General features: G+C 43.3%; 1 protein-coding gene across 2 annotated transcripts in view; it reads left to right on the forward strand.

Moving 5' to 3' along the window:
• LOC142295562 (beta-galactoside alpha-2,6-sialyltransferase 1-like) overlaps positions 1-4,679 on the forward strand; it is a 161,632-nt gene extending 156,953 nt beyond the window's left edge. For both annotated transcript variants that reach the window (XM_075338666.1, XM_075338664.1), the window contains exon 6: positions 2,524-4,679. In XM_075338666.1, the coding sequence (XP_075194781.1) occupies positions 2,524-2,765 (242 nt within the window). In that variant the 3' untranslated portion in view covers positions 2,766-4,679. The remainder of the gene's footprint in view (positions 1-2,523) is intronic.
• The last annotated feature ends 7,989 nt before the right edge of the window (positions 4,680-12,668 follow it).

Genomic DNA, 12,668 nt, shown 5'->3' on the forward strand with positions numbered 1-12,668 from the left:
CGTCTTCCCGTCGCCTGCTGACGGGGGCCACCGTCTGCCACCTAGCTAAGGCACCAGGGCTCCAACCCTGGTGCCAGTCAACTTGAGCTTCACCTCCGCTGGAGCTACACCTAGCCCCAGCCTCCACTCCTCTCAACTTGAACTCTGGACTCAGTCTGTTGGTTTTCCCACTCCAGGCTGTCTAGACCCCTAGGTGGGCGTTTCCTAACCGCCTGGTCCCGCCCTCTGGTGTATCTGTCTTGCCCTGAGGGGGGTGGCTAGGGTTTCAGGTCGGCTGTATGTAACCCTGTGAGGGATGGTGTTTGCGGGGGCCTATTGTGTGACTACTTGGTTCTGCCAGGGCGTCACACTAGGTACAGGGAAGTACCAAGTGCACAGTGAAAGAGAAGAGAAGGGAAGGGAAACCCTGTGTCTAGGGAAAGGGAAGATGGTGACCCCTGACCAAACCTACTACTGGTCCCTAGGGTCCCTTACCATCCTAGATAGGCTCCGCACCTATGCTCCCAGCCAGATACCTGACCGTAGATATCCCTAGTGCTGGGCCCTAAATAGGGAGCAGATGGGATGAGCTGTTCATCAACCCCATTAAACACTATAGAAGACGCAAGGAGGGCACACAGGTAGAACTGCATGAACTACTTATTCACACATGACACTGGTAGAAGTTCAGCTAAGCTTTCTGCAACGATACCACAGAGAAGTACAAGCCACCTGCTTGCACCCAGGGATTGAATAAACTGAACAATATCACCAGCACAAGGCAAAGGAAGGAAGGGGTATATAAGCCGCAAAAGAATGCTGATGGTCAGCAGGTGGGTGGAAGGCGAGCTCTTGCTGGGTCCAAAAGATGGAGAGAGATGAATCCATCAGGAAAGCTACCTATATCAATGAATACTGAGAGCAGGAACAATGGAAAGTCAGGGAGCATATTGCGCAGTCAAATGCTGTGACCTTCTAGGGCCCGAAACCACATGACTGTCTGTCACCTGTGAAACACTCGTGACAATCGGTAGGTAAACTGATTGGTAATGTATAGACTATTGGTACTTGTCGATATTTATGTGCCTGTCTTACCATTCAATATTATCAATAAGCATGTGAGCAGACCCAAATTTTAAAGTTTGGTGTTTGTACCGAACACAGATTTTACGGAAAAATAAATGTTAGTTTGGAGTTCGGATGCTTTATATATGCAAACCACTTGAGTGACCATCGCTGTGTTAGGGTGCACTCGGTGCTCAACCCGGTGTGAGCCACTAGTATTTTCTGAATGGCTCTCACTGGGGGTACAATCAGCTTTACACACAACGACATCGCTAACGAGATGTAGTTGGGGTCACGGAATTCGTGACGCACATCCGGCCTCGTTAGCAACATCGTTGCGTGTGAAACGCACAAACCACCGCTAACGATCAAAATTACTCACCATATTGTTGATCGTTGACACGTCGTTCTAATCCCAAATATCGTTGCTGTTGCAGGACGCAGGTTGTTCGTCGTTCCTGCGGCAGCACACATCGCTATGTGTGACACCACAGGAACGAGGAACAACATTGTACCTGTGGCTGCCGGCAATGCGGAAGAAAGGAGGTGGGCGGTATGTTCCGGCCGCTCATCTCCGCCCCTCCGCTTCTATTGAGCGGCCGCTTAGTGACGCCGCTGTGACGCCGAACGAACCTCCCCCTTAGAAAGGAGGCGGTTCGCCGGTCACAGCGACGTCGCTAGGCAGGTAAGTATGTGTGATGGGGACTAATGATGTTGTGCGCCACGGGCAGCGAATTGCCCGTGACGCACAACCGACGGGGGCGGGTGCTTTCACCCGCGACATCGCTAGTGATGTCGCTGTGTGTAAAGTGGCCCTTAGTGTGTACAAAAATAGAAAAAGGACAACACCCTCCCTCCCCCCGGAAGTGATCTGTTCATGGCTGGCTGTGTGTGGGTGGAGGCCCGAACTGTCCAATCAGTGACTTCCAATGAGGTTTCGGTCCAGAACAGAACTTTAACAAAAGTCCAGCTGAGCCCACAGAACCCGAACTTCCACGGCTCATCTCTAGACATGATGTCTCCAGCCTCAAATCACCTACAAATGCAAAAGGGAGTAGAGCCAGAATAACCCTTTAATATTAAGGTTTCAAGATTAAAGTCCCGAAAAAATCACTTTAAAGCATAATTCATCCATTAGATTTTTATCCAAGTCCTCCACCATCAGGAGACTTAACATATGTAGTTTTTGAGCCTCAAAAATACCTGATTAAAGAAAATTATGACATTTGAAAAGTTACCTTACTTATCTTACTTGGTAGTGAATAACATGTTTTAACTTCAAGTAAATGAAAATGAGCGTACATAAGAAATATTTTTAGAATGTATTCTTTTATCCTGGATAACGCCAACATTGTTAATTAACCCTCAACTGTTTTTTTTTCAATTCTAATAGAAATACAATTTAGTAGAATGCAATTAAGGCAACTACAGTATTTGCAACATTGGTACAAAAAGTTTTCTTTTTTTTTCTCTGTACAGGGATCCTGTTGATGATGAATATTTGTGATGAAGTCAATGTGTATGAATTTCTGCCATCTTCACGTCAAACAGAGCGTTGTTATTATTACAAACACTACACTGACTCGGCTTGTACTTTTGGTGCCTACCATCCACTTATATATGAAAAGAATCTGATTAAAAAACTCAACCAAGGAACTGAGGAAAATATCCAGAAAAAAGGGAAAGTGACCTTGCCAGGAATCAAGGACTTGCAATGTTAGACTCAAACTCAATAAGATATGTGTAAATAAAATGGCAATAACTTGTATTTCCATCAAAACCATGAAGACATTAAAGATTATTGGTGATTCAGACTGCCAAAATGAAATACTCTTACAATGATATCCTTACTATTTCATATGAATTGATCTACTTATGTAGTACTAATTTATTCTGTAGAGAGCAAAGTGCGAGAATTTGTGATAGCGTGCAAGATTTTGCTTTCCTATTATGAGAAAAACCACAGAGGACCTGAATGTCGGGAATTAATCATCCAGAAGTGTGCTAACAAAATCCTGCATTTTCCTTGGACATTAAAGAGTATTCTGGGCAATGTTGACAATATCTTTCAGCACATTTAGAAAAATCTCCAGTTTTTGGCTACCCACAATGGCCCTACCCTTTATTGATCCCTTTACCCCCTATCCCGTTTTCACCTTAATGACTAGGCCAATGTTTGCAATTCTGATCAGTGTAACTTTATGAAGTTATAACTCTGGAGCGCTTCAACAAAACCCGGTGATTCTGAGTATGTTTTTGTGACATATTGTACTTCATGATAGTGGTTAATTTAAGACAATATTTTTTGCATTTATTTGGGAAAATATTGGAAATTTAGCAATTTTCAAAATTCTAATTTTGATGCCCTTAAACCAGAGAGTTATGTCACATGAAAAATTAATAAATAACATTTCCCACATTTTACATCAGAGAAATTTTTGAAACATAATTTTTTTTTGTTAGTAAGTTAGAAGGGTTCAAAGTTTATCACCAATTTCTCATTTTTCCAACAAAATTTACAAAGCCATTGTTTAGGGACCACATCACATTGGAAGTAACTTTGAGGGGCCCAAGTGAAAGAAAATCCTCACACTGCTCAAAACCACATCCAAGAAATTTATTAACAATTATGTGCCTCACAGAAATGAATGCAAAATGGAAGGAAAAAATGAAAATGTTACTTTTTCCCAAAAATTTATTTAGCATTCTTACAAGTATAACAAGAGAAAATACACTGTACAATTTGTTGTGCAATTTCTTCTGAGTGCACCGATACCTCATATGTGGTGGAAATCTACTGTTTGGGAGCACAGCAGGGCTCAGAAAGAAAGGAGTGCTATTTGAATTTTAGACCACAAAATTGTCTGGAATTTATAGACACCATGTCGCATTTGGAGAGTCCTTTATGTGCCAAAACAGTAGAAATCCAACCACAAGTGACCACATTTTGAAAACTAAACCCCTCAAGTAATGTTTCTAGATTTTTGGTAAGCACCTTGAACCCTCAGATGCCTCACAGAATTTTATAACATTAAGATGTGAAAATAAACAAATACATTTTTACCATAAAATGTTTTTTCAACCAGATTGCTTTTTTTCACAAGGGTATCGGGAAAAAATGTACCATACAATTTATTGTGCAATTTCTCCTGAGTATGCCGATACCTCTTATATGGTGGAAATCTACTGTTTGGATGCTTGGCAGGTCTTAGAAGGGAACGAGCACCATTTGACTTTTTGAATTCTAAAATAGCTGCAATAGTTAGTGCATCTTATGTTGTATTTGGAGAGCTCCTGATGTGCCTAAATAGTGGAGCTCCCCCACGAGTGACTCCATTTTAGAAACTAGACCCCTCAAGAAATGTTTTTTGGGTGTTTGGTGAGCACCTTGAACCCTCAAGTGCTTCACAGAAATTTATAACATTAAACTGTGAAAATAAAAAAAATATATTTTTACCACAAAATTGTTACTTCAATCAGATTGCTTTTTCACAAGCATATCAGGAGAAAAGGCACCATCCAATTTATTGTGCAATTTTTTCTGAGTACGTTGATACTTCATATGTGGTAGAAATCAACTGTTTGGGTGCATGGCGGGGCTTGGAAGCAAAGGAGGACCATTTGACGGCAAAATTGGCTGGAATCATTCTCGGATGCCATGTCGCATTTGGAGATCACCTGATGTGCCTAAACAGTGGAGCTCCATCATAACTCAACCCATTATGGAAACTAGGCCGACTCAAGGAATTTATCTAGATATTTGGTAAGCACCTTGCTCCTCCAGGTGCTTCACAAAATTTTATAATAATTAGCAGTGAAAATTAAAATTATCTTTATCCCTTTATCCCTTATGACTTTATCCCTCTGTAAGCTCGTGGCTACCGAAATGCTCCCTTTCTGCCTGGTGGACACACAGGATTTTAGAGACCTTATGTCTGTCGCTGTGCCCCAGTACCAGATGCCCAGTCGCCACTACTTCTCTAAGAAAGGTGTGCCTGCGCTAGACTAGCATATCGCACACAACATCACCGCTTCCTTGAGAAACTCTGTGTGTGAACGGGTGCATTTCACCACCAATACTTGGACCAGTAAGCATGGACAGGGACGTTACATGTCGCTGACTGGGCACTGGGTAACTATGGTGATAGATGGTGAAGGGTCTGCTGCACAAGTCTTGCCGTCCCCACGACTTGTGTGTCAATCCTCTGTCTGTCCAAGTTCCGCCACTGCTTCTGCCTCCTCCACCTCGTCTGGGTCCTCCACCTCCGCCCCAAGCCTGCCTGGTCAGGCCGCCAGCGTTGTAACTGCGCAGAAGGAATCACGCAACCCTCATTACTATGCTGGCAACAGAGCGCAACGGAATCAGGCGGTCTTTATTTTGAAATGTCTTGGAAATAAGAGTCACACAGCGGCTGAGTTGTGGGCAGCTCTGGAGACTGAGTTTGGTAAATGGTTGTCTCCACTCAACCTGCAGCCTGGTAAGGCTGTGTGCGACAATGCTGCAAACCTGGGTGCGGCTCTTCACCTGGGCAAGGTGACACATGTGCCTTGCATGGCTCACGTGTTGAACCTTGTTGTCCAGCTATTTTTAACACACTATCCCGGCCTAGATGGCCTTCTGAACAGGGCACGAAAACTGTCTGCTCACTTCCGCCGTTCAACCGCCGCAGCTGAGCGACTTGCATCGCTCCAGAAGTCTTTCGGCCTGCCGGTTCATCGCCTGAAATGCGATGTGCCGACACGCTGGAATTCGACTCTCCACATGTTACAGCGACTGTGGCAGCACCGCCGAGCCCTGGTGCAATACGTCATGACGTATAGCCTGGGCCAACGAGATGCAGAGGTGGGGCAGATCACCCTGATGGAGTTGTCTCAGATCAAGGACCTATGCACCCTTCTGCACAGTTTCGACATGGCGACGAATATGTTTAGAGCTGACAATGCCATTATCAGCATGACAATTCCAGTCATTTACATGCTGGAGCACACGCTAAACACTATTTGGAGTCAGGTGGTGGGACAACAGGAAGGGGAGGAACTACAGGAGAATTCATATGCGGAAGAGACAACAACATCACCAAGGTCCAGACGTTCATCATCACCAAGGCGGCAGGCATGGGACAATGGGGGACAGGGATCAACAAGGGCGCATGGTAGGAGGCGAAATGTTGAGGAAGGTGCAGGGGAACATGAAGAAATGGAGGACGAACTGTCCATGGACATGGAAGACTCAGCGGATGAGGGAGACCTTGGTCAAATTTCAGTTGAAAGAGGTTGGGGGGAGATGTCAGAGGAAGAAAAAACGGTTAGCACCTCTATGCCACAAACACAGCGTGGACTTAGTCCGCATGGCTGCGCCAGACACATGAGCGCCTTCTTGCTGCACTACCTCCAACATGACCCTCGTATTGTCAAAATTAGAAGTGATTATGAGTACTGGCTTGCCACACTATTAGATCCCCGGTACAAGTCCAAATTTTGTGACATAATTCCAGCCATATAAAGGGACGCACATATGCAGGAGTATCAGCAAAAGCTGTTACTCGATCTTAGCTCGGCTTTTCCACCAAACACTCGTGGTGAGTGAATCTCCCAGTTGTAACTCGACAAACATGGGACGGTCTCGTCATTTTCAACAGTCTACCCGTACCAGCAGCACCGTATCTGGTGCTGGTAACAGCAATTTTATTGAATATTTTCATAATTTTTTTAGACCATCCTTTGCAAGGCCACCAGAGACAACAAGTCTGACACATAGTCAACGGCTGGAGAGGATGATACAGGAGTATCTCCAAATGAACATCGATGCCATGACTTTGCAAATGGAGCCTTGCTCATTTTGGTCTTCAAATCTTGAAAAATGGCCAGAGCTCTCCACTTACGCCTTGAAGATCTTGTCGTGTCCAGCTGCCAGCGTTGTCTCTGAATGTGTATTCAGTGCTGCTGGTTGTGTGCTGACAGATAAGCGCACGCGTCTGTCCAGTGACAATGTGGACAGACTAACGTTCATAAAAAAGGAAAAAGTCATGGATCCACAAGGAATTTACTACCCCTGTGTCATCCTGGGGAGAGTAAATGCTTGTGTATTTTGAAAGTGCTTGATGCAAATGTACCTGTGAAGTGTACAACTGGGGCACAAGTGCTGCCACTGAAGGGGTGTCTGTGTGGCCCCATTTTTGGAAAAAAGGGAGACTCCACTTTGAGTAACCCTTGTTTGCTGTGTTTTTAAAAAGGAGCCAAGATGAACAAGTCATGGTTCAGCAAAGACTTTGCTACCTACCCCGGTGTCATCCTGGGGACGGTTAAGGATGGTGTATTTTTAAATGTGCTTGATGCAAATCTACCTGTGAAGTGTACAACTGGGGCACAAGTGCTGCCACTGAAGGGGTGTCTGTGTGGCCCAATTTTTGGAAAAAAAAGGGAGACTCCGCTTTGAGTAACCCTTGCTTGCTGTGTTTTTAAAAAGGAGCCAAGATGAACAAGTCATGGTTCAGCAAAGACTTTGCTACCTACCCCAGTGTCATCCTGGGGACGGTTAAGGATGGCGTATTTTTGAATGTGCTTGATGCAAATCTACCTGTGAAGTGTACAACTGGGGCACAAGTGCTGCCACTGAAGGGGTGGGTGTCTGTGTGGCCCAATTTTTGGAAAAAGGGAGACTCCGCTTGGAGTAACCCTTGCTTGCTGTGTTTTTAAAAAGGAGCCAAGATGAACAAGTCATGGTTCAGGAAAGACTTTGCTACCTACCCTGGTGTCATCCTGGGGACGGTTAAGGATGGCGCATTTTTGAATGTGCTTGATGCAAATCTACCTGTGAAGTGTACAACTGGGGCACAAGTGCTGCCACTGAAGGGGTGGGTGTCTGTGTGGCCCAATTTTTGGAAAAAAGGGAGACTCCGCTTGGAGTCCTCTTGCAGTGTTATACATGATTTTAGAAGGGCATGCCATGCCTATATCTGTGTCTCGTCCTCTTTTTCCTCGTTACGCTGTTTTGTTTTCGCATGAGAATTTGTTCTTGTTACTTTCCTATGTGTTTGTGTTGTGTTGTGAGTTGTTTGTCACCTTTTGGACACCTTTGAGAGTGTTTTCTAGGTGTTTTTATGTGTTTGTGATTGCCTCCCATTGTTTCCTGTGCGGTTCGAGTGGTTCGCCGAACCAGTTCGCCGAACCGAACTCGAACAAGACCTCCGTTCGGCGAGCCGAACCATGACCGGTTCGCTCATCTCTAGGTAGTGAGCATATTAATCCTACAAGTGTGTCACAAAATTTTATACTATTGGGCGATGAAGAAAGAATAATTACAGTTTTACCACTAAAATGCTGTTTTAATCCCAGATCTCCAATTTTCACAAGGGAAATAGGTACTAAAAGCCCCATAATGTGTTACACAAGTTCTTCTGAATGTGGCAATACTCCACATGTGACTGTACAGTACTGTTTGGCTTCACCGCAGGGCTCAGGAGGGAAGGAGCACCATTTGATTATTATTGGAGCACTAATTTTACTAGAATAGTTAGCGGACTCCATTTGTTAAGCACCTAAGTGCCATAACAAAAGAAACCCCCTCAATTGACCACATTTTGGAAATTACACCCCTCTTGGAGTTCATCTATGGGTGTAGTGACAATTTGGTCTCTGGAAAACACCCATGGTGTCAAGCGTGGAGTGAGTTTTGCAAAATAAAAAATTGCAAATAAGCTCTTGTCATGCACAGTACATTGTAGTGCCTGTACCTTGTGCCCAGCTCGTGCTTCTGGAGATATACACCCCATAAATTAAGCGCACTCTCCTTTTTCCAAAGTGTTTGTGTTACAAGTAACGTGGAAACTTCCTATTTTTCCCTTAAGAGAAGGTGGACCTGAGTGGGAACTTGTGTTTTTGTGGGTTGAGTTGAATACTATTTGGTGGCAACTTGGATATAAAACATTTTGTATGAGGTCACAATTATCCCATGCTGTATGCTGAACACTTACATCACGGTTTCCATATACATTTCCGAAAAATATTTGATTCAAGTGAAAGACCTGATGGATCCATTCACTAATGAGGCAACAGAGTTACTCCAAACTCTGTTTGGTCTCTGTTCCTCAGTGTCCATCTTTTCAATCGTGGACACAAGTGTTGATGACCACACTTTCGTGCACGTCTGAAAAGAGGCGTAAAGAGGTGGACATTGCCAGACCACAGGCCAGATGGTGTCTAAAATGACCCCGTCTGACATATTACAGTGAATTTTCTCTTTGGAAATTTTGAATGAATCACATTTTTTAGAGATTTACACATAATCCCTGGTGTAAATGTTCATCGTAGAGCACAGGATAAATAGGAGCTGCGCCAGGCTGCGATCTTTGAGAGGCAGAATGAACAAATTAAGAGCAGGTGAAGAATTGGCTTTATTTATTTATTTTTTACACCGTTCATCTTGCTTTATAAGTGATTAGGCAGCTTTATTCTTCAGGTCAGTATGATTACAGTAATGCAAGATTTATATAGGTTTTTTAGGTTTGGCTACTATCACGCTAAAAATGCTTTTATAGAAAATAAAGGTCTTTTGCATCACCGAATCTTGAAGACTATAATTATTTTTATTTTTCTGCCAACAGTTATGTGAGGTCTTGTTTTTTGCGGGATGAGTTGGAGTTTTTATTTGTATTATTTTGGGCCATGTAATAATTATTTTCACTGTAAATAATTTTTATTGAGTTTAACAAAGAACAAAGTTAAGTAACAAACACATATCCACATAATTATGACTGCAACACCATAAAAAAGAACTGAGACACGATAAGCCACAAAGGCTGCTAATAACACTTCAAAGTTCCCATTCCAGAACACGATGAGAAACAAAAGAAAATTTGCCCGTCTCAGTACAAATCAATCATAAGTATATAAAAAAATGAGCGGCAAAAATCAAATTAGAGATTATTCAACCAGTTATGTACTAAAGCTCAAACAATGGCTTATATAACAGAAAACGTAGAAGAAAAAAGAGCGACAACAAAGTAAAGGAAGAAAATGGAGAAAGTGGGTGAAGGAGAAACAGAGAAGATCAAGAGGGAACGAAGGAGGGGAAAGGGGGGACTAGGTAAATATCTCAACAATATCAGGCAAGTCAGTCAGCGAATTGAGGGCCGTCCTTAAAGGATGACCAGGGGAACCAAATTTTTTGATACCGGTCCCAAGAGTCGTAATCGTGCGCCATAAGGGATTCCATTCGCTCTAAATGTTTCAGTTCCGAAATCCACTCCCCCACAGACGGCGGGTCAGGTGTCCTCCAGTGCCTTGGGATAACATTTCTAGCCGCTGTCAGAAAGAATCTCAGAACATCCGTCTTGACACCCGCCAAACTGCCAGGCAAGAGAGAGAGAAGAGCAAGCTGAGAGGTGGAACCAGGCAAGAGCTCAACACCTGGGAATAGATTTCAAAAATAGAGGACAAGAGCGACCGGAGACTATCACAGGACCACCAAACATGTAATGGTACCAATCTCCGTGCCACATCTCCAGAAAAGTACATAGGTAAGGATGGTTGACCTCGGGGAGATCAACATCCAACACCGTGGAGACACCATCACGTGTTTCTCAATGCAGTGACACTAGAACAAGGGCCCCTAGTTGTAAATCTCCAGAAAAGATCTGATACTGAGGGGTAAATCCGATGCAAGAAGACCGGGCATCTATTCTAGTGCGTCAATATCTTGAAATTATTTTCCTGGCTAAGACAAGAGACAGACATTTTATGGGTTACAGTAAATATTTTAGAGCGATCCACGTCTGATCTGCAGTTCGTCCTGCCAGGCATCCAGATAGTCAGTCAACGCCTCCAGGCACACCTCCTTGAGGTTCGAGTATAATTGAGAGATCAGATGAGAGGGAAGGGAAGCTGACTCCATCAAGAACTCGAAGGAGGAGTTAGGCATCCGTGTTTGCCTTGAGACAGCCAACCGCGGACAAAAGTCTATAGCTGAAGGAACTCCCACCATGAGAGGGACAATCCTGTGTAGGCCTCATGCAAGGCCACGAGGTTGGGAGATCTAAAGAGAAGTTCCACCGCATGCCCAACTAAACCCAATCCAAGGAGTACCAACACATGATTGATTCCTTACCCATTGCCGGCTGGAAGGCCATGTAATATTGTTTGATCATTTTATATTCTTCTTTTTGCTAGGCAGAATCATGAAGATTCTTGGATAACTGGCTTGTGATAACTGGCTTGTGGCGGCCAAGCGTTCATAGCGATGTCGCTTTTTGATCGGCTCTTCCTATCATTGTGAAGCAGAATAATGAAGAAACAGCAATTCTGGATTTTTTTTTTTTTTTTTTTTTACGCCACTCACTCATAGAAATCATAACAGATGTATTCTTCGAGTCTGTACAATTACAGTAATATCACATTTATATAGTTTTTTTATGTTTTACCACTTTCACACCATAAAAACTTTTTTATGGAAAAAAAATAGTTTTTGCATTGCTCTGTTCTGAGAGCTATAGCTTTTTTTTTTTTGGCTGACGGAGCTCTATGGCAGCTTGTTTTTTGTGGGACAAGATGACGTATTTAGCAGTACCATTTTTATTTATATGTGACCTTTTGATAGCATTTCATTTCACTTTTAGTTGTAAGCTGTATGATGAAAAGATATAGTTTTGCAACGTTTTCTATTTTTATTTTTTTTTTTACTGAAGGGGATAACTAGTGTGACAGTTGTATAGATTTGGTTGTTACGGCCGCGTTGATACCAAATGTGTGTACTTTTTTTATATATATGTGTACTTTTTTATTTATATATATATATATATATATATTTAAATATTTATTGGAATATATGTATTTTGGGGGTTTTCATTTTGAGATTTTTTTTTAATACTTTTACCATTATTTTAAACTTTTTTACTTAGTCCCTATATGGGACATTACTTTTTAGTATACAGATCACTGATATAACCCACTACACTGCTTGATCACTGCAGTGGGTAATAAGTGTCAGAGCTGCACCCGCAGCTGTGAGACTTTGCCTCACACACCATGTATCTGGCATGGTGTGTGAGATATTCCATAGCAGGGTAACCTGGGGTAGTCATGACGACAACCCTGGGTTACCATGGTAGTGATTGGGTCCTCACGATCACATTACAAAGACCCAATCGCTCGGGAGAGGTAAGCGATCCTTTCCCTGCATCTTCAATGCTGCCATAACTATTGATTGCAGCATTTAAGGGGTCAGACTGCTGAGCTGGGTCTCAGCTCTACCATCAGCCGGAGACCAGGTGGTAATTGTAAGGCTACAGCTCAGGAACCCCTGCAATTGCCATGACTTAAGCCCGCTACACACGCTTCAATATATCTCACAATCCGTCGTTGGGGTCAAGTTGTAAGTGACGCACATCCGGCATCGTTTGTGAGGTATCTGCGTGTGACATCTACGTGCGATCAGGATTGATCGCAAAACCGTTGATCGCAAATACATCGTATCTTTGTCTAGAATTGAGCGTTTTGTTGCACGAACCTAGTCAATTGTAACGTGTGACATCCCTCATACGATTTTGGTGTCTGATGCTATGTGCGCAGGTGTGCGCTCTGCACCGCAGCTTAAAAAAGGTCCGCTTCAGAGCGCAGCTGAAAAGCTG

The sequence above is a fragment of the Anomaloglossus baeobatrachus genome, chromosome 3 (genome assembly GCF_048569485.1).
Source record: "Anomaloglossus baeobatrachus isolate aAnoBae1 chromosome 3, aAnoBae1.hap1, whole genome shotgun sequence".
In the NCBI taxonomy this organism is placed as follows: domain Eukaryota; kingdom Metazoa; phylum Chordata; class Amphibia; order Anura; family Aromobatidae; genus Anomaloglossus; species Anomaloglossus baeobatrachus.